General features: G+C 41.5%; 1 protein-coding gene across 5 annotated transcripts; it reads left to right on the top strand.

The window, feature by feature from the left end:
- LOC141754702 (voltage-dependent calcium channel gamma-6 subunit-like) lies at positions 1–12,082 on the top strand. Of its 5 annotated transcripts, none has more exons than XM_074613952.1 (9): positions 1–109; positions 3,680–3,882; positions 4,093–4,145; positions 4,240–4,401; positions 5,529–5,639; positions 5,885–5,993; positions 9,348–9,422; positions 11,048–11,185; positions 11,336–12,082. In XM_074613952.1, the coding sequence occupies exons 4-9, from the start codon at positions 4,276–4,278 to the stop codon at positions 11,554–11,556; spliced, it is 780 nt and encodes a 259-aa protein (XP_074470053.1). In that variant the 5' UTR covers positions 1–109; positions 3,680–3,882; positions 4,093–4,145; positions 4,240–4,275; the 3' UTR covers positions 11,557–12,082. The 5 variants fall into 5 exon arrangements, with proteins under 5 accessions (XP_074470053.1, XP_074470054.1, XP_074470050.1 ...); XM_074613953.1 differs by having other exon boundaries at positions 4,035–4,145; XM_074613949.1 differs by having other exon boundaries at positions 4,093–4,401.
- Positions 12,083–23,296: the final 11,214 nt, after the last annotated feature.

The raw sequence follows: 23,296 nt of genomic DNA, 5'->3' as shown, positions 1-23,296 counted from the left end.
CTCTTTTCCCCTCCCTCACCCGCCAACCTCTCTCTCCCTCGCCCACTCCCTCTCCTCGCCTCTCCTCGCCCTCCGCCACTCTGAGCAGAAGCACACACACAAAAACCAGGTCAGCAACTTGTTAATATCATTGTTGTGATACTATTTGTGAAGTGGCGGCGAGCGTTGTGGAGCACGCGTGCAGCACAATGTGTTAAAGAGTGAAAAAAATCAAAGTAATGTGTCTAATTTCAGCATGATATTATTTGGCTGCTGAACTGTTTGGGCTTTTTGGGTTGGGCTGGGGGGGGGGGGGGATAAAGCTGAACTGGCTTCTTCTTCTAACGTTGAGTGTTTATGGAGTCCAGGTTGCTTTGATATGACGCAGGATCCTTCTCCTACAAGCCCAGTCCACGTTGGCTTATTTGTGGAGATATTTTAAAGAGTGAACTTGTTAAAGAGTGTTTGTCGCTGCTCACAGCTGCTGTAATGAGTTCCTTCTTCGTGCTTCCATGCTACTTTTACAGTGAGGCCAATTGGATGCCTTATCTAGAGAGCCGTGTTCACATTTCATGAGTAAGGACAGCAGAGTTTACTCTATATTTATATTTATATTCTTGACAAATAACATTACACTTTTATTAACTAACTTGTTCTGTAATGACGGTTATTCTTAACATCAGTATTGCAGTTGTTGTCCAGCAGTGGGGTAGTTCATGTTATCTCTCATGTAACAGAGGTTGCAGGTTTGATGCCTGCATGTAATGCATGCACCTGCCAAAGTACCTTTGAGATCCTTCATTGCATATGTTTGGATTACAGCATTGGCTTAAGACCTACAATGTAAAATATACTACTGCTATTACTATCACTTCTTCTTCTATCACTACGGTTTGCATAGCTTACGCAAAGTTATTCACTTATTTGTTTTTTGACCTACCCATCCACCCCGACCTCCTCCCTATGTGACGTTTGTCGCTCTTTATACTTCCCTGTTCGCAGTTACGTGGATTACATACGAACTGATTTGGTGAGATATTTACGGATTACAGTGCATTACTTTTCGTAGGTAGCTACGAACGGTGTATGAGAACAGGCTATCGCTACTTCTTTTTCTTCTTTTTCTCCTAGCCGGATTTTATTATTCTCAAGAATATAACACATAAAACAAAGAACATTAAAGTAAATATTTCTAAAATTTACAAAAATACATACTTTTTTTAGGCTTCAATCAATTTGATCAGTTTCTGCATAAAGTACATGAAGCATCTTGTTTATGCTTTGGTTCAATTTTGACATGGTGTCCCACTGCAGCATGGATTTCTTATTTGATAGTTGCATTAGTACTATCTGCAGATTTTCTTAACGACTGACTGAATCTGAGTAGCTGTGTCGAGTGTTTGAATTTACTGATAACATTTAAGTTAATAACAGCATATGAGGTGAATAAATGTATATGTGATGTATTGTACTCTGCTGTTTTGTATTATTATCTGTATTCCATGAAGAACTTTGTTGGAAAGTGAACCTAAACTTAAACTCTGTAGTATGTTAGCTTGTTAACAAGACATACTGTGATGGGAAAGAAAAGTTATGTGTTCTCCCCGGGGGATGTGTTTCATTTTTGCTAACAAGAAGGCGGGCTGCATGTCATGTCTGTTGTCACCACATCCTGGTGGAACGCAGCAGGACAGCTGCTTCATTCACCCTACAGACATAAAGGGTTTAAGATTCAATTCATCGGCAGCGTATCTGCGTGACTTCTCCATCGCGCAGCTTCTTGGAATAGATAATTGGTTATGGCTTGAACATGATGGGTGGTTTTGTACCGCCGAGGTACCACAAAGCGTCTCAGAATAGACAGCAGGCTATGATTTCAGCATGCTGACTGTTTTTTCAATGTGTTTGCTGTCACATAACATCTCAAAATAGATAATTGATTGTGATTTCACTATGCTAAGTGCTTTTATATTGCTTTTCTGTCCTAATGGAGAAAGTAGAACAGCCAGTACAGATAATTGTTTGTGATTGGAGGAAGCTCGCTCCACTTCTGTACTTTTGTTCACACTGAAGAAGTTTCTTTATTCTGGATGATACATACAGTTCATGTTTTTGGTCTATGTACACTATAACATATTATAGTAGAAAGACTTACATTGTTGCATTTTTAGATTTGACTTGTTTGTTTTCACACTGCACAATTACAGAGGAGCCGATGCTTTTAATCTAGTTACTTGGATTCAGTAGAGTTTTGGTAACTTGTCATCCTTTTACATTTTCATGATTTGGGCAGCAAGGAGACCCCATTTACCCCTGCTATTAACATTCAATTACATTCATTTGGCAGACGCATTTGTTTAAAGTGACTTACAATAACTGCATTCAAACTCTGTAGGAACAAAAGATAGTTAAACAAATCCTTCCCAAAGCAGGAAATAAGAGGCTATTTAGTGGTATGTTTTTGCAGTCTGTATTTCAATACATTCTTGTTATCTTGATTTTCCCTGTAGTGTGATTGTATCTCAATATGCAGCTGGTGGAAGCCTTGTACAGCGCTTCCCAGGTCACTTAATCCCAATCCAAGGCATGACCTGCTCTACAATTGGCTAGTACTCGTTGCCTTCGTTGGTAGGATTGGTTAGGTTTAGGCATGAAGAGTGAGATTGGTCCGGGTTAGGGTAAGAATATCAGGATAAGCCAATCAGAGGCAGAGCAAGGCAGGTCATTCCTTCACCATAGAGGATTTTGTAATATTGCTTCCCAGGTCAAGGGGAGGGTGCTGTTGCTTGAGATAACAAAAAAAGTCAGTTGACCTTTCACCTTGTCTGGTAACCTTTTCCTTTACTATGTGGGCAAACTGTACAGATCCACAACTAGCAGAGATCCTAAATCAAAATGCAAGCCAGACCGCCTACTCTACGGACGTAGTTTGGCTGATCTACCTGCATTCTTCCATATCCAGATAACATATCCAGATGCAGCTTGCATATTAATGCCAGAGGTGAACAGTGACAGAAATCCCGATTGTAGACTCTGTAACTTGTCTGCAGTATTTTCAGTAGTTGACCTTTTTTGTTGTTAAAATCAGTAAAGACATAATTCTTGAAGAAAAAGCTTCAAGAATTATGCAGTAGTCCAGATGTATTTTGTTTTGGCTTTCCAATCGTCTTTCCAATTGTTTTTCATCTTGCTTTCCTCCCACCTACTGAACATCCTCTCTGATCTTAGGATCTTTATTTAGTACCCGATCTGGAATTTCTTTTTTTTCTGTTGAAAGATGTATGTTGAACTTAAGATGGAAATTGACAAAGAAGTGAAGTAATTTTCATTATCACTCACGTCCACAAGGGTCCAAAATTTAGGACTTCACATATAAGTGCATATGTGTCTGTACACACAGGTCTGTATATACAGACACCAGTGTAATTCATCTCTACATCTGATTTACGTGTTCCTGTGTAAATCAGTGGAGAAAGCAGAGTGCTAATTCTGCTGGTGTGGATATTGCATGCTCTCTGTTTACCAAAACGCTCATGTTGTGCTTCTTGGTTTATTTTTGTGCCATGAAATGTGCAGCGATTTCTACGCCTGCAGCATTCCTCCATGTATACATTTCTGTTCTTTATAGACTGTGATATCAAAAGACCTTTGTGTCAGGTGATTATGTATTTTTTCTTTTGTCATCCATTTCCATCTCTAGGCAGCATCACTTCATCCACTCCTGACTTCTACCTCTACAGACTCTGGTGGGGAAATATTTCTACACATATTTTCAGTCATTATCTTTTTTCATGATGATTCATTTATCGGATTTCCATCCATCATCGAAGCCGCCATTTTTTCAAAGGCTTTTTCTCAAGAGAAGGCTGATTCCTGCCTTTGACTGCTAAAGTTTCCAGAGACGTATGTTCAGTTTTTGAACTATTTTTCGACTTTTGCATCACGCTTTATTTTGCTGTTAGTTCTCATCACAGTCATTTCCTTTTCTACCTCTTCCTGTGCTTCTGCTTCCTTTCTGTCACGTTTGACATTATTTGACTTTATGACTGTCTCAGGTGTTTTCTTAATGGGCACAAACTGAGTATACACAACAGTTTTCTGTTTTTGTTTTAGCAATTTTTCTATTGCTAAAATTGTAACCATCCCCATCAAGGGCAAAGCACAAGGTAAGCCTGGCTTCCAAACTGAATCCTACTCAGCTGTCTTAGTTGTTTTCTATTTCGTCACAACATGTGGTCTACCTTTTTTGTGACCGATGAGGAGGGCCGCACGATTGGTCCGGCGGTGCCAGGGACGATGGCTGCACCGGGAGGAGCACCCCAGGGTGCGGGAGGTCTGACCGGCCTCATGACTGCACGCGGGAACAAGCGCCGCAGGACGACGTCAACAGGACACGCCATGAGTGAGGCCCAGGAGGGGAAGGTGACTGCTTTCATACTCTGTGAATGTGTATTCTCATTCAGGCTGTATGGAAGTACTCTAATGGAACCAATCAGTCATACAGCTGCCATTGAAATCAGGCTCGTCCACAGGGGAGGAAACTCTTCACGAGAGCAGATCTAATGTTAGAAACTAAGTATTTGCAAAATATCAAATGCAGTTCTTTGAGATTATGGAGATAACATGTTATGTAACCATTAGAACCTGCTGAGATTTCATCACATAAAGACAATTTCCCACATATATAAAAGTTGTTTAGAGGACCTTAATTCCCTGCCCAAAAACAAAAAGTCCTCACTTTCAAAAAGCATCTTCACTCTCCACATCTCCACCCAGGAGTACAAGAGCCCACCCATGCACCTCAACTGCTCATTTGGGGGGCGGGAGGGGACTTTGAAATCAGAATGCAGATTGTTCTTTCCCTTTGGTGTTGTTACTTCCTCACTGCACGTTATTGTAGGATATCTTCTAGCTTATCTTAATTAACTAGCTCCGTTGTTCTCTTTGTGTACATCACAGCACCTTATGGTCCAGCTCCAATGTCCATCCCCTATGTACTGAACTCCAACAGACATTAAATGATCATAGTAAGTGCCTGAGAAAGAGAGGTTGCAAGGGGACTAAATGCTATATGAGGAAATGGACATGATGTAGTGCAATGTATCCTGATACAACCGCTATTGTCTGATGATTATTTAGCTTTTGTCTGGTTTAAAAGTAGCTTGTAAACTGGCTACTTTTGAAACAATCCGGTCGTACGCGTCGTCTCTCAACTCCAACTCCAGTCTCGCATCGCAAGTTGCTAATCGCACTGTAAACAATAAGCAGAGCACGGAAAAGGAAGTCTTGGCCCAGAAATATTGTTTTCAGACTGATAGCTGATGAGATTGTGTGCATGTTAACTTGTCGGTTCTTTCAATTTCTTTGCAATTAGAATAAGAATAATTTCAGATTTTTCCTAACATTGATTTTAGCATTAGCACACTATGATTTGTGAGTAAGAAAGTCTGCAGAACTGTATTGTATGTGTCAATACAGGTTGCTAATAAATGTTTTGATAACTCTTTAATTCAACATTGACACTGTTTTCTAATGTGTTCTGTCTCCAGATCAAGTTGGCATTCTTCGTGGCCATCGTGGGCATAGTCCTGACAGTCCTTGGGATGGGGACAGAGTTCTGGGTGGAGCTGGCACCTCCTAAGAGTTACTATAACAACCAGGTATAAATACATAAACCAATACAAATATTGGAATTAACAATAAACAGGAGCTTTTGTTCATATGGTGTATTTCATATCAGTCTGTCCAGGGATGTTTTCTACAGTACATATAACATGGTGAGAAAAACCACAACTAAACAGTAATTTCCTGTTTGGTGTCTCAAGCTGAACCCTGTGATGGATGGACAATCTAATATCACTGCTGTTCTTGTGTTGAAAGAAGCTCTCTGATGTTGGTTTTGCAGACATGTCTGACAGCTCACTACGGCCTGTGGAAGGGCTGCACCAAGACCTTGTGGGTGTCTGATATCGACCCAGAGAGAGAGAGCTGTGGACCTGCTGAACTACCCGGAGGTGGATGGCTGTCTAACTTTTATGATGGCTGACTGGTCTGTGTGAGGGAGGGAGTTTGAAGCTGATGATTGACAGACCAGCTGGCTGACTGGACGTTTGTCAAACTGTTGCTCGTTGGACAGCTCAGTATGAGGGAGCGAGTTAGCATGAATGAGAGGTCTACCTGATTCTCTGGCTAGACAAATGATGCTTGGCTCACTGTTTGATGGCTGGCTGGATGAAAGCTTTGGCTGACTAACTGCCTGAGTCATTGTTACGTAGTCTGAGTGAAAGAGCGAGTCCACAAGTTGCTTTTGGTTCAAGTGAAGAGATATATCATTTGGATTTTGGAAGTCCTTTTTTTACATTAATTGAAAAGTCTCATAGAGGTCAAGAACTACCCTGGCAAAGAGGAACTGGCCAAGACAGCAGTATACTAAATCAATACATTGCTAAAACAGACAGGCAAAGCAATATTTAAATATACAAAAAAGAACGTGACAAGCCATATAAATACATTTTAACAGCGGGATCTCATCACTCATCATATTTTGCCACTTGGGCAGTCTTTTGTGTAGTATGCTGATGTAGAAAGTTTGCTCGTGGTTAACGTTGTGAAATGCTGGCAGATAGGTTTAGGCAACAAAACCACTTAATTTGGGGTCGACAAAACATCAGAGTGTAGCTTAAAATAAATATGTTTGTAACATAACGTAAGCTACGGACGTAACGTCATGGCGTAGCGTCAGGGTAGCGTCATTAGCGTCAGTAAAAATCACTTTTAGTTTCACACGGGACACCAACACTGGTCCTACGTAACTACGTTCTCATTACATGTGCAAGAACAGCTAATGGAAATAATGAAGGACTGTCGGTTGAGATGACATTGGGATGTCAAACTTTGGTCGAATGTGGAAAAAGATTATCACAGCTATTTGCAGTATCGCTCCCCATTTCCATGACTCGCCTGTATGAGCTCCCCTTTTGAAGAATGACTCACATAAAAAGCAAAACAGAGACAAACTGAGAAAAATTCACCAAGAGCTGTGTGTTTGTCATCAGTTTCAGACAAAATGAGTGGGAACGGTTCACAGGGTTACTAGCTTAGTGGTTAATGGGGTTGCAGTGTGCCTCGGGACTTTTTAACATCTAAAGAGAGTGAAGGAGACAAATAGTAGTAGATTGTTTGCTCACTATTATTGGATATGCTGTAGGATAAGTCTCCCATTGTCATGTGTTTATGAGCACAAGTGAGCTTGGGACAATTTAAGGTTGATTAATTTTGCAGCCAACATGTAGTATATTGGTAGTTTCAGACTACACACCAGCTAATTTATACATACTGTGGACGGAAAGTCAAATGTCTCCCTAAATTCAAACAAAAATGAATCAATACTAGCCCTGTGGCTATTTGTGCTAACTGGCAAAGCTCCATGATTCATGATCAACACAAGTTGGCCAAAGTGCAGAGATTTAAATGCCAGTGTCAGGACACATGAGATGAAAAAGTCAACATATTCTCATACAACGGTTTGTATGATATCTTACAAGAAGCACATGTTCAGATTGGCATCATCTACATTTATATAGTCCCTGGATATTCATAATTCTACCACAACATAATGGTAACTTCATTAAGTATAACACCTGTGTGTTAAAGGTAAATCATTTAAAATACATTGTTGTATGAAGTGACATATCCTCAGACTATTCAGTTTAAATGTTACCAGGGCTGTCAATCGATTGAAATATGTATCCATCGCATGATGTTCCATAGTTAGTCACCATTAATCGCAAATTATTCACACATTTTTTATAGTATTTAATCCTCTTATCAACATCGGAGTGGGTGAATATGCTGCTTTATGCAAATGTATGTATATACTTATTATTGGAAATCAATGAACAACACAAAACAATGACAGATATTGTCCAGAAACCCTCACAGGTACTGCATTTAGCATAAAACAATATGCTCCAATCATAACATGTCAAACTGCAGCCCAACAGGTAACAACAGCTGTCAGTGTGTCAGTGTGCTGACTTGACTATGACTTGCCCCAAACTGCATGTGATTATCATAAAGTGTGCATGTCTGTAAAGGGGAGACTCGTGGGTACCCATAGAACCCATTTACATTCACATATCTGGAGGTCAGAGGTCAAGGGACCCCTTTGATAATGACCATGCCAGTTGTTCCTCGCTAAAATGTATCGTAAGTTTGGAGTTATTTAGCCTCCTCTAGTTTCATATGATGCCAGTAACTGGGCGGCTGTGGCTCAGAGGGTAGAGCAGGTTGTCCACCAATCGGAAGGTCGGTGGTTCGATCCCCGGCTGCTCCGGGTCACATGTCGATGTGTCCTTGAGCAAGACACTTAACCCCAAATTGCTCCCGGAGGCATAGCCATCGGTGTGTGAATGAGTATTTAGATTAAATCCTGATGGGCAAAGTTGGCACCTTAGTAGCCTCTGCCATCAGTGTATGAATGTGTGTGTGAATGGGTGAATACTGACATGTAGTGTAAAGCGCTTTGAGTGGTCGGAAGACTAGAAAAGCGCTATATAAGTCCAAGTCCATTTACCATTTAACTTCACTCCTGCTTTAAAGCTGAGCCGCTACGACCTAAAATGTGCGTTATTATCACGTTAACTTTGACAGCCCTAAATGTTACACATTGTTATTGTTAAGTGTATGTTTTTGAGTCAGATGCCCATGATGGAACAACATGAAGCATATCTTCCATAATGAATAAAGTCGTACACAGAGGAAAGCCCAATTATTGTCTGACTAGCCGGTTGCAGAGACCCCTTTATTTGTTGATGGGATTTGAATTTTTGTCAATGGGATTTGAGTTGAGCAGCTTCTCTCAGTGCTGTAACGCTGATAGCTGTTGTGGGGAAGAAAACAACCCAGAACAATCGGAGGATGTGGCTTTGATCACACTAATTAAGAGTGATGTGTGTGTGTGTGTGTGTGTGTGTGTGTGTGTGTGTGTGTGTGTGTGTGTGTGTGTGTGTGTGTGTGTGTGTGTGTGTGTGCCCTGTTTGCTTGTGCGAGGGAACAGAAAGAGGTGTCGCATTCTATTTGACGGCCAAACTCTAATTACTGTAACACATCGTCTGGATGGCCGCATGCTAATTGCGCAGGAAGCATTGGATTGTCACCTTGAGCTTGTCATTGTCGTTCACGGCTGATTATGTTTGATGGAGAATGGTTGAAACTAATGTGTACAGGGCTGAGAGAGATGTGGCTGTCTGAATGTCAATAAGATGTTGGTCAGGAACGAGGAGCTATACGGCTGATTATCTCTCACTGTTTATGTTTCTCTCATTTACAATAACTGCTTCTCTTCCTCCATCTTTTTCCTCCTGCAGAATCAAACTGCACCTACTTCAAGTTTTTCACCACGGGGGAAAATCTTGTGTTGTTTCAGAAGACAACACAGAAGAGTGAGTCATGCACCTCTTTTGGCTCTCGTGGCCTCTCTGAACCGCTGTCCCACCTTATCCGCCCACTCCCTCCTTTCTTTATCCCTTTTCTTCTCCCTCTCGCTGCCTCCCTCTCTCCCTGCGCCCTCTTTGCCCCTTCATCTCCCTCTTCTGATGCTCTCTCTTTATTCTTCAGTCCCCTGTCCATCATCCATCCCTGTCTTTCTCCGTCCTTTCCTTTTCTCTCTGTCTCCCTTCACCTCCTCGCCGCACTCTTTCAGGTTGGCGATTGTCTGCTCTGTGAGTGTTTGAAATCTATTCCGCCTACGCTGCGTTCAAGTGTCTCCAAGCTGCCGTCTAACCTCTCATTTCACTGGCATTTTCATAATGCATTAAGATCACACTGTGCCATACGCTGAATGAGGAAAGACAGACATACATACATTTAAATCTCATTGTTCGCTGGTGCCACATCACTGTCACGCTTTAGTGATTTAATAAATACAGCCACCCATACGCGTATGAAATACTGTGCTTCACAGTGTGGAATCATAAAGCGGCATTAGTTGGCTCAAGAGGCATTAGTTGGATCAACCGATTTTGACTTTGATTTCTCCGATTTGGGAGGATTGTGTATCGGCTCCTCTGTGAGCCTCTATGGCATATGATTACCCATAATGCCCTTCTCTGCGTAGAGCCACAGGGATGTTTATATGTATCTGCCTGCAATCGGCCACTCTCAGACTGAAAATATCTAGAATAAAATTGCAATCCACAAAGTCCAGTTTCAGTAATATATTGAAGTGTTTTCATGTTGTGCACAGTGGTTTATAATACTTTCAGACAGGATTCAACAGCTATGGACGTTTTTCAGCTCTACCATTATCACAGTGGCAATCCTTTTTTTTCATCTCGACAATTATGAGGTTGACAGTTCTTGATATGAATTATTCGACCAGGAATGTGCACTTGCACATATTCGATTCAGCCTGGTTTCCTAAAAATCTCGGGCCCATACAACAAAACTGCATCGTCAATTACGTTTCTAGGGAAACTCCCGGATTACGTTTTATTTTTGACGTATCGAAATTATGTTTCTAATCAAAGTCCACATAGAGAAGAGATCGGGGTGAATTGGTGGGTCAAACAAACACAGGATCTCCACCCAGGAGATCGGTATTTGTGTCCCGTGTGAAATCATTTAAATTTATGTCCTAATTTAAATAGCGTAACAAACATACTTATTTTAAGAAAACCATGATGTTTTACTAAACCTAACCAAGTGGTTTTGTTGGGTTTTTGTTTTGTTTTGTTTCAATTTACAACGTTAACCACCTGTTTCAAACTGCGACAATTATCCGGGACAAAATGTGTTTCCCTCCAAATGTTATTGAGAATGCAGTTTAGTTGTATGGGAACATCATTTTGTAGGAAACAGGGTTGGGCCAATGCAATGCATCGACGGTTGATGCTGAATTGCGGTGTGGCAAGTTGTAGAGTTTTGAGAAGTTTCAGCTTTCTAAAAACCTGTATACATAGTAATATCTGATTTCTATAGTACCTTTAATATGAAATTATGAGGATCTGTCCCTAAACATGAAAATATACCGAAATTGATAAAAGCACTGTCCTCCTTCAATGAGCAGATCTGAATGTAGCGACAGCCATGTTGGCCCTATTCAGCCTCTTCCTGATGGTGATGGGGTCCATATGCATCACCATGGCTCTCAGTAAAGAGATACTGTTCTTCCTCAAGCCAGCGTCCGTCTGCTTTATTCTGTCAGGTCAGTAGAGGCAACAACACACCGGGCAACATTGGGGTTTTTAGTGTATGAGAACTGTACTAGAGATTGATAATTGTGGTATCATTTGTTTAAAAATGTCAGGACCGTGTCTCAAAATCAATGTGGTAATGTCCAATGTCTCTCCCACAGGCGTCCTGGTTCTTATCTCCCTGATAGTTTTCCACCAGTCCGTCCTGGCCTTCCTGGCCAGCGACCACACGGTTCCTCTCCACCACGAGCTCTCCTGGTCGGTGTCGTGCATTGGCTGTGCGGGGGGCGTCCTCATCGTGGGTGGGATCCTCTTCCTGCTGCTGGCGCTGCCCTACAGCCCCTGGCGGAGGTGTCTCCCTCAGAGGGACAGCAGCAGCTAGTGGCCCGGAGGTGGTGTTGCACTTTATCTGTCCTTTCTGATTGTGAGGAGGGAGGGTGCGGAGGGGTGTGGGTGTTTCCCAAAGACGTCTGAGCAAAGAGATCATTTTTGATGTGACCTTAAAGGCATCATGAGCATGTTTTACGGGAGAGGGATGGGAGATTCACAGACATGCACAAAACACATACCTGTGCAATATTCTTGTTTAGTATGAACTTTAAAGTAAGTACTTTTTAAATAATTGTCACTCTCGATCCCTTTACCCTGTGAAGTATTGTTGAAGTTTATCCTGTTCACCAACATGGAGACAGCTAGGTGCTAATGCCACGTTACAGTGAAATATCCCTTTTGTGTGAACAAATGTGGTGATCTTAATGCTCAGGTGTGGTTGGGAAACAGTCCTGTTTTGTCTTATACTATCCTGCAGGGTTTGGAGGCAATTTACTGTTAGTTCATTCAATAAATTCACGTCCTTTGCAACTCCTAACTTTTTTTTTTTCAAATACTAGCTATTACACTCCTTTGATATGAACTCATTGTCAAACAATAATTCACAAAAACACTGTTTTAAAAAGTGTAGCAGCTAAAAGAAGTGATTTAATTCAACAGTTTTAATGTTACTCATTAGCTGGAAGGCTAGCTAACATGCTCAGCTAACCTGAATGCTAACATGTTTATGAAGCATGTCATATTGATGAATAGTCAAATGTTGGCTACTTCATTTATCTACCTTTATCTAAAGCTACCACGAGGAACTTTCATTTTGGGTTGATGTTGGCGGTCCCTGTGGACAAAAGCGGTAGTGTTTCTGAGCACCAGAGTCCCTTTAGAAAACCTCATTTTACTGGAGCAGTGTCTGACAGTCTGCCCCGCTCAGTCCTGGTTCTGGTTCTCCCGTGTCTCCCTTCTCTCCAGTGGGCCCAGCAATACGGCCTGGACCTCCAGCAGCGTGGTGTCGGAGTTGGTTCCCAGCGGGGACCGGAAGCTCTGCTCCTGGCCGGAGGAGGAGCCGCTGCTGCCGGGGGCGGAGCTCTCGACCTCCCGCTGGAGCTCCGACTACAGGTTGAAGGCGGCAGCGAAGTCTTTAGTGTATAATCACCTGAAAATAAGACACTGTGCTCTTACAACAAGTGGCTCTAGAGAGGGACATTGGCATTTTTGCATTGGTCACCGTAGCAATCCTACATGCTTGGCACACGGGAGAAGCAGGGGAGAAGTTTTAATCTGCAACCTGACCGCTACATACCGCCAGATCCTACACACTGTTTTAATTGAGACTGTTTCCTAACCCGTTAAAAGTTCCTTGTAGTAACTTTAAAGAGGACATTTATTATTAATGCTGGAATTTTAAACCACTAACTAATTAACCTTAAACCTTAATTAAAACTACACTGAATGAACAGAACAGTTTATTGACCTCCAATCTGAGAACCTCATTTTAAGAAACTAGTTTTTTCTCAGTGATGTGTGAAAAAAAAATATTCTATTTGTCTTTATCTGTCTGAGCCTTTCTGCTGTCATTGTTGGAAGTCTTGTTGTTCACCAGTCAACATTGAGGAAGACATTAATTTGAAATACATTTCCTGCTTCGTCATGTGACAGGGCTCTCATTTTGTAATGGTACAAAGAAATCCAGATTTTTTTCATTTATCAGCAATATTCATTTATTTCAAGCTTTATATTTATTATATGTTTCTGGTCATGAGCGCGATGATGAACACAACTTGTCTTTTTATCATTTACATATTTCACATTGTATAGCAGATACAACATACACTGTAAGAAGAGCACTATTTTAAATTAAGTGTAAGGTAGTTGCGGCACTGTGTAAATGGTTTGACAAGCAGATACAACTAGAAGACATTGTAAAGATTTATGTTGGTGTAGAAGGTATAAAGTGAGGCGCTGCCATGTTGTTGTTACTTTTAGTGTTTTCCTTGAATGATTGATGTTAGAACAAAGTGCTTCTCTGTGCCTGAATGGAAGTTGAACTGTCACTGCTACTTTTTTTGATCTGAATTGATTGAGTATGAATGACTTCATTTTATTATTAAACATGACATGAATATTTAATGTCATCCTCTCTCAGTTTCCATTTCTCTCAACACCTCCTCAGCTTACAGTCGCTGCCTCCTCAATAGCTGTTTTTATGAACCGTCCCACTTTACACCTCATGATAAATATGACTGTGCTAACCAGCCACATATTCAATACGTCCTCTTTGGGTTTCTGCTGGAATTTCATCCGTTTTAAATGCAAAACATCAAATGTAACATACGGTAAATTAAGAGTGATAAAAAACTAGTAACTAACCCAACAGAAAATATAAAGTCCAATAGCATTTATGATGCTCATATTCAACATCTTCATGAGCTCTTTGCTGAACAGATCACTAAAGTGTATAGACACAGCTATAGGAAGACATCATCAAAACTATCCAATGAATGAGCTCCATGTCAGTCTAGGTAACATAACGGCTGTTCTGCAGCTTTTTATAGCAACACAACCATTTCTCATTCCCAAGTCGTCAAATACGGCAGCTTGGTGGCCCTACGTGTCAAACTATGACGTTGTACTTTGCCGTAGTTATGGCGGGAGTAAAAGAGGAAGACAAAGTCTGTGTAGGGAGGAGGACAGAGTGGAAGGGTGGGTCAAAAAACACATGACTGTCACCCAGGAGACTGCTGTTCGTGTCCCGTGTGAAACTAAAAGTCAATGTACTTACTGACTTATTTTAAGTTACGTATGCAAGTTAAAGATCGGGTGGACGATGTTGGAGAGCTAGCATAATTCGAAAGAAGCATCGCCTCAGGAGCTCCGTCTAAACCCCCCCCCCATCATCCCCCCACACACACACACACATGCACGAGCACCGCCGCATCGTAACTACTTCACAGACACAGAGTGGAGAGAGGACATCAACTCAACAACGCTACCTCATGACAAGTAACCGCGGCAGTGCTACTGCAGGGCTGACTTTACTCTTCCATTCTCCAGGAAACGTGCAGCGGAGGTGACACGCTTTGAGTTCAGGCCGGTGCACGCAAAAGTTAGAGTAGGAGCAGGGAGGCAGGGAGGCATCTGATTGGTTCTTTCCAAGCGGACCGCGAGGCAGTGATTGGTAGACGTTTCTACAGGATTACAGCAGCTACAGATGACGGCTCTTTTCAGGTCCTTTTTCAGAGCTCATCAGTAATGGATCGCTGTCGGGGTGTAAACACCATTTCAACCAATATAACACATAGTGTATACTGGATAACATCGTCAACCCTGCTTTTAAGTCACGAGTACTTAATGTACGTAATGTAGCCTACTTAACTACGTAAGAAACATACTTATCTCAAACCACAATCTTTTTCTAAACCAAACCAAGTAGTTTCCTGTGAACACAGAAGTTAAAAAGACAGTGTATGCATGTAACGAAAATGTACGTGCAAAACTGACACTAGAAGGGAATGTAGAGCGTCATTGTTCGAAGCATAGGGCCACTGACTAGGTACCATATATGACGAGTTGGCAGTGAGAACGTGTTGAGCAGCAAGGGAGGGGAAGCCCGATTAAAGGGAGTGCAAGTGGCATATGAGGTGGCAGGTGTGACATTGATTCTTTATCAGCTGATATGGATGCTGTGGTTAACTTTGGTAAACACCTTTTTACAACTTTTACATTTGGCAAGGAGAGTACAGTATATTTCCATTTAGATTTACACACAAATGAGCCATAAATTGTAAAATGTGTGTTTAAAGAAATGGAGTGGAAACGATGACAAAGTGGCTCTGCACCGGCCAATCGGGATTTGGAGCGCTCCCAATCTTTACAATTCCTGTTTCTTTGTAAATGAAACAAGGAAACGAACCAGGTGTGAACACACTCTCCGTCTAATAGCAGACCTGAGTCACACTGGGATTAAAAATATACATACTAAATATACAGTGTAATGGCCAGGCTCAGATACACTACACCCACTGCTTATTATATACCAAGAGATTTGCAACAAATCCATTTTAAAAGATGTTGGTAAGTTATAAATAAATTACACATTTGATTTAAAACTATGATGAAAGAAATAAACGATTGTCATTCATTGTCATCACATCTCATCTACTTCATTCCAACTTTCCTCACATCAACCTTCTTTTAGATATTAGTGGAACTGTGGAGAGCAGCAGGAAATAAGAGGAGGGAAAGAGGCCTATGACATACAACAAAGGTCCCGGCTAAATTTGAACCCAGGATGTTGCAGTTGCATGTTATACGATACAGTAGCTACATACTTCTGTAGCCTGCCAGACCACCAGCATGGTCCCTTTACCTTCTTCTTCATACCACTCATTAACTCTCAAGTCATAATTCTGATATTTCCAGACAGCGTCTGAAGACAGCATAAAATGTAGATTACAGGTATGTGATAATATCATATCAATATAATTATTACTTTGAAATTAATCAACCATTTCATGGACTCTTGGAATAGTTGTCCGACACTGAAGATCATTGTATTATAAACAGTGATCAGAACGCTGTTTAGTAGACATGGGCAGATGGATACTTTGATACTCACAAGCTACTCATTTGGTATTGATTACTTAACAAAAAATATTGATAATAAAATGATATAAATACAAATGTGGGTGGCTGCACCACTTCCACATGTTTTCACTACTTTTGTATAATGTTTGTGCTAAAACAGACCTGACATATTTAGCTGGCACTAAACACTAGGCTACTTGTCACCTGCAGATACAAATACAGCAAGATGCACTATTTGTGACAACAAAGTGCCACACACAGAAACATGAGTCCCTCTTCAAACATTTAAAAACAAAACACTCTTAAAGTTAGAAGCAGGCTTATTATTCAATTGTAGTATTTCTGTAAAATTTACTATTTTTTTTACACTTAGCAGCACAAACATTTCTATTAAACTTTACTTATATTTGCTTTTGTAATAAGTGTGTTATCAATGGCCGGTATGTGTCATGTGACTTGCTTCTGAGTGTAATGATCTAGCAGCCATTATTTTGAAAAATCTCATACCCATTTAAGAAATGATCCGTATCGGTATCGTTAAAATTGTAACAAAAAGTATCGGTATCGTATCAAATTTTAAAAGTTTGGTGTCGCCCATCCCCACTTTTTGGGTGTGCTTGGATAGCTCTCACTCGTGGTTTCTGCTCCTCTCCGTCCCCCCTCTCCCTCCACTAACTAATTACTACTGGTTCGCTTCTTATTATCTTGCTCACAGCACAACTCAGTCACCACGCTGACCTCCTACCAGGCTCACGTCTCTCCGAAGCGTCTCTAATGCTGTTTGGCTGCAACATCCTGGCTAAATATAGACCGTGGCCAATAGGACTGACGTGGCAGGAGAAACACAAACCTGGAGACACGCTGAGCACACAAACACTCTCAAATTCACTTGTGCACATGCACACGTGTCCGTTAACACACAGGATGTCTTCCCCCTGCGTGTGATGATACACGCTGTGTGTGTTCACAGTGTGAGCACAGTCTGAACCTGCTTTAAACTGAACCCCTGACGTCAGACATTCCCAATGTCATCCAATCCACTCCGCTGCACCGCAGAGGATCGAATTATCCTCCTGGAAGTCATGTGAGAAGCCATGAAGTGAAGTGGGCACAGATCTTGAAGCTACAACTTTTCATTTTGTGTCAGCAGTGTGTTACAAACCCTGCCTCCCCCTCCTCCTCCCCCTGTGTTAGGTAGCTGTTTTACTCACAGCACCTGTCACTCATGTTGATGTGCTGTCTCAGGAACTGTGGGGATAATCGGACACCGCTAGCTTGCTAAATAGAAAACCTAAAAAACTAATGTCCCAGTGGTCTACAAGGCCTGTTAAAAGAGGCTGGGCACCCAATTCGACTGTTATCGGGACATTAAATAGGCGTTATCAGTCGCTATAAGCACCATAGATGTGGGACATTAGGGGCCTAGTACACCTACTGCGTTGTAAAAGTCAAAGTGAAACTTAAAAGCAACACGTTCTAACATGTAAAACTGAATGAAACGTCACGTTTTTAACACAAACAAAAATGTTTCTTTAGGTTTAGGCCAGAAAACTCCAACTTCTTTAGGTTTAGGCAACAAAATTACAACTTCTTTAGGTTTAGGAAACAAAATTACAACTTCTTTAGGTTTTGGAAACAAAATGATAACTTCTTTAGGTTTAGGAAACAAAATTACAACTTCTTTAGGTTTAGGCAAAAACAAAACTCAATTAAGTTTGAGTTAAAATAACTAAGAACACAGTGACACAAATATCGCAATGCCGACCTTTTGAAGAATGTGGTTGAAGGAATGAAAGTGGGAGACTGAATTTGCACAACAAGTCCTTCACGTTAATGGGAGTATGCACGGCTGCATGTACACAGGAATATTAGTGGAATATTATCTTTCATTAGCCATGTAAACAGATTAGTACAAAAACTGTTTTTTTCGGAGTAAGGGTAAAAACCGTAATATTTAGTGCATGTAAACATAGTCATTGTAATTCAGGTAAACTATTGCACAAAAACACAGGATCAGAGACCAGTAAAATACTGATTTTTTACTAATGTCCACACTACGGGTAGATTAAACGTTAAATAAAAAATAATTTTAATTTCTCACCATTGGTGACAGATGACAAGTAAAAAAAAAGAAATAAAGTGCATGGACGCGTAAAAAAAGTCTTGTTACTCAGCCGGTTCTCATTCCCCGGGGCGACGCTTTGTCACGCCCCTCGGCATACCAAAGCACAAGGCAGTCTTCAGAAAAAGTGCGGTGATGTAGTTTAAAGAGTGAAATGACAAACACAGGGCGGGTGGGAGTGGAGGTGGATGGGTCTAACAAACACAGGGCAGGTGGGAGTGGATGTGGATGGGTCCAACAAACACAGGCCGGGTGGGAGCGGAGGTGGGGGGGTCAGACAAACACATGGTGGGTGGGAGCGGAGGTGGGGGGGTCTAACAAACACAGGGCGGGTGGGAGCGGAGGTGGGGGGGTCAGACAAACACATGGTGGGTGGGAGTGGAGGTGGACGGGTCCAACAAAACATAGGGCTTTCATCCAGGAGACCGCTGTTCATGTTTTGTGTTGTTTTACGTTCACTTTACAATCAGCTGTTCGTTTATGTCCCGTGTTCACAACATTAAGCTTCATTTTTTTTTTTTCAATTATCGACATTAAGCATGTGTTTACTGCGAGCCAAAAGTTGACGTCGTATGTGACGAGTTGGGATGAGAAGGTGTTGTGTTACTGTCAGTAACTTGATGACTGATGGGATAAAAAAGGCAGAAGCAGATACCAGGCCTAGTGTCCCTGGAGATGTATCAGTACAGGAGGTAATGTGTCCATGGCCAGGGTGGTAGATGGGTATGTAATGTATCTGACATTCATGCAGGGGAGTTTGCATCAGAGACTTAATGCTCTTATTTGTTAAAACTGTAAACATGATCTTTCCCTGACCAAGTGTTTTAGTTGCTTAACCCTAGCCATACCTTTCCTGCAGAAAAAAAACAAAAAAACATTGAAAATCGACAACAGAACATGTTATTGAACATAATCTGGGCTCTTGTAGAATCGTCCAATATCAATGTTGTATTTTGGCAGTAAGGTTGAAATACCAGAGCGAAAATACAAAGCTCCTTCCCCTTGTCATGTGTAATGAATCAGTATTATTTTGCCCGATGCACCTGCATTTTCATCGCAGGTGTTTTGGATGATGGAGAATAGATGATCTCTCTCTTTGGAGCTCTGTAACGTGCCTTATGTTGCTTACATATCAAGCTGCTGAGTGCTAGACAGACCTCTACTATTATAGCTGCTAACTGACATGTGACCTCTGCACAGTAACACTGTTTGAAATGGTGATTTACTTACTTTTGAGTTAGGCTTTTTTATTCAGTGTTTAGTTTGCTGAACATAGTTTGACTGTTTAATACTCTAATGCTGCACAGTGTTAGTGTGCACAGCCAGACCTGGATTTGACCCAAAAGTCATTCACTCTCAACGTCACCCAATCCACCAGAAAGAAAATACTCTCCTCCAATAAATGTGAGAACTCGACAAGTGAAGAGCGTACTCAACGAAAAGTGATATTAAGCTCTTAAATATTTGCAGCTTTATTGGCTTAAACCCAGAGCAGAAGTGTGTGGGGGACGTTAGTTGGACATTCCCAACAGGTCTATAGTAAACACACACCCAGACGGATATTTAAACGGTCCAACTCAAACAGAGCAGCGTCCAGCTCTAACACACTACTACTGCACATGTATCACCGAGACATTAACACATTAAGATCCGGAATGTCACACACGTCTCGACGTCCATCGTAAATTTAAAGCAGAATGAGTAATGAGCTAAAAAAAGACATTATTGCATCTTTAAAAGCTCAAATACAGCTTCATGTGTGAGTGAATATCAGATGTCTTTATAAATAAATATACTCACAAACAAGGCAGGACTCCAACCATAGACCCACAGTAGAGAAGACAAATCATACACTACACAGGTCACAATATTCTGTAATAGATCCAAAGAAAACCATTAACAGTCGCCAGAAAAAATGTTGGCATCGTACGTTTCTGCAAACCACGGGATACGTTGAATGTTGATGTTTCTGAACCGAAAATACGCTTCATCAATATGTTTCATATCAGCTTCGTGTCATGCTTGCAGAAACGCACAAAGCCACGTGGTTAACGTGAAGCGATTGGTTAGGTTTAGGAAACAAAACTACTTGGTTAAGGTTAGAAAAAAGATCATGGTTTGTGTTAAAATAATAAAATAACAACTAGGGCTGTCAATTGATTCAAATATATATATTGATCTGAGTAGGCTTTGGTTGCATGCAGGGAAACAGTTTGGAGAGCAAAAGAGGCGGAACGCATTGGCCGAAATGAAATACAGGAACCCCGGCTATCATCTGAAGATAATTGAGCTTTTTATTAGTTTAAAATTAGCTTCTAAACTGGCTACTAGTGAAACAATCTGGTCGTACACGTCGTCTCTCAACTCCAGCTCCAGTCTCACATCTCAAGTTGCTAATCGGACTGTAAACAATGAGCAGCACAGGGAAAAGGAAGTCTTGGTCCGGATACCCGCCGGCTACACGGGAACCCCAGAGGCTTATCTGTAGCCACACTGATAGCTAATTGGTTCCAAGATTTCTAAAAAGCCAAAAAAGGAGCAAATATCTCATAATTGTTAAAAATTGGAATATTCTCTATACTGATACCAGAAAAAGAATACAAGAATGATTAAAACCTCAAATTCAGCTGAAATGGTCTTTTTCGCTTGGTTAGAACATTTTTGCTTTTTTTAGACTGATTTCTACAGTAGTTTGACCAATTCAAATATTTTTAACTAAAACTCTGATCTGCCTTAACACACATCTCCTGGACTGTCTGAAACCCCACAGTAACATGAACTGATGTCTCCAAACACCTGACTCTCTGCTAGTGTCCCCAGAGCCACTACTCCGTATACAACATTTACCACCAAGTAAGAGAGAAAGAGAGAGACTGTTGTTGATGGCAAAATGACACATTACAGACTTCAAACAGTGAAACTGAACTAAAGGGTGCGTTGTGTGGCGGTATCAAACACAGACTGCTGTTACAAAGCATGCTGGGAATGAGAACGGGCTCCACTGCTGAAAGCTACTGATTCAGTCAGTGACAGTGGTGATTCAGAAGTCAGTTCACTTTGAAGATCTGGTGATTAACACTATGAGGGACCGGAAGAGTCCACTTCATTGTGATTTATTGTAGACATGAACAGGTGGTAGGGGGCTGCATGGCACAATTGATGCTGGTTTTATATTTTCACTCAAACAACCAGTTGTTTCCAGCAGCGAGCCCATGCAGGGCTCCGCTGCAGGTAGTGCCACAGGGCTCACACCTGTACTCAATCCCATATATATATAAACTCTGATCAAGCCAGGCTCCTCCCACTTCCTGCTCCCCCTCCACACCTGCTCTTCACAACAATAAGAACTGATTGGGGCGACTGTTGCTCAGAGGATAGAGCAGGTTGTCCACCAATTGGATGGTCGGTGGCCTTGAGCAAGACACTTAACCCCAAATATCTCCCGAAGGCATTGCCATCGGTGTGTGAATGAGTATTTAGATTAGATCCTGATGGGCTTTTACTTGGACTTTAATCCCTTGTCTATACAACAATAGTAATATATTTAGTAGTAATAGTAATAATTAAACGAAAACTAAAAATGTTTGTATCCAAAACACACAGGACAAAAGGCTACAGCTAACACGAGCTAAAGCACACTAATACTTCCCACACACAGTTTCCAAGTACAACGCTACAAATGCTGTTGAAAAGATTGGTATTGCGAATAGGATCGAAGCAAAACACCCGACAGCTTACGACCTCGTCTCAGCTGTGTTTTCCCGGAAGTTAAATAGGCCAACCTGCCGTGCTCAGCCAATCCGCAGCGGTGACATCATCGAAGGCCAGCCAATAGAAACAGTACCTAATTACACAGATCCCCTGAAACCAACGAGAGATCTCACTCTCCATGAATTTAGCCATACCATTACCTGTTCAAAATGTATCAACATAAATACGGCCAGCGGCCGTAACATATAGACTAGGAACCCTGTCTATGAAGGAGAGTTTTCATGAGAGACAGTGTTGCTCAGACAGCCCAGGTTTCCTGGCGTAGGATCTCCCTCTCTGGGAGTGAGGAAGAAATTGAGGACAAGAAGAAATGAGAGTGTAATCTTGACTGACAGACCTCCCCACCGGCATATGGACGTCTGTCAGCGAGCCTGGAGCTGTTATCAGTGACTGCAGGCATGCACTCTTTACCACCAAAGAGCCCTGGGAGGAGAGACAGCCGGACGGCGAGCATCAGGCTGAATGAAGAGAGGAAATTAAAATGTAGAATGTCTTCACAGGTGGCAGACACCTGTTGACTCATGAAAGCTGACACAAGGCGGTAGCTATTATCGTACTGTATGTACGACAACTGTGCTGCTAGCTGCAGACAGAATAATACAGGAGAGCCAGGTGCACCATGGGAGAACCCCATGGTAAACACCGGTCTGCTGTGAAGGGTTACAGCATATTAGGCTTTCATTAAATATTGGACATTGGTCACACAATGATTTGATATGATGGAGGTTCCTGCACTGACAGAGAAACTATCTGTCAGGGGAAACATGTCATTATGTATTCTTTTTCCCCACATATCCACTAATCCACTCTGTGTCCGGGTTGTGGGCTGTGGATTATGAGAGCTCCAAGATGGTGCCCATTAATCCTTCAAATACACACAGAAATTATAATATTATTTTTCTCTTCCAGGTTTGCTTCATTGTGTCGATACTCATTAGTGTTTCTTACCCTCAATCAGCCTGCTTGCTCCATAGTCTTTACATCTCAAATAAAAACAGACTACAATTATTAAAACTTTATGGCTTAAGAATTCACAATACAAAGAATAATAATTAACCTTGTCTGCAGTTTGACAACAGTTTAACAGTTTTACAGACAGACACACAGTTGCAGTACTGCAGTTGCTCCCGGAACAGATTTGGCAGTAAAGGCCTTTGCACACCAAGTCCGTATTGTCACAGGTTAGATAATAAACACGACCTCACATTGTGTCACGTTTACACACCGACTCCAAAACCTTCGTTGGTCATGAAAGTTTTTGGAACAGGTTCGTATTTCTGCGTTTTTTTTTACATCCGTCAGAGTTGTTAGACCACTC

The sequence above is a fragment of the Sebastes fasciatus genome, chromosome 17 (assembly GCF_043250625.1).
Source record: "Sebastes fasciatus isolate fSebFas1 chromosome 17, fSebFas1.pri, whole genome shotgun sequence".
Classification (NCBI taxonomy): Eukaryota; Metazoa; Chordata; class Actinopteri; order Perciformes; family Sebastidae; genus Sebastes; species Sebastes fasciatus.
Note: the sequence above shows the minus strand (reverse complement) of the source record. Positions and strands in the feature narration are given on the sequence as shown.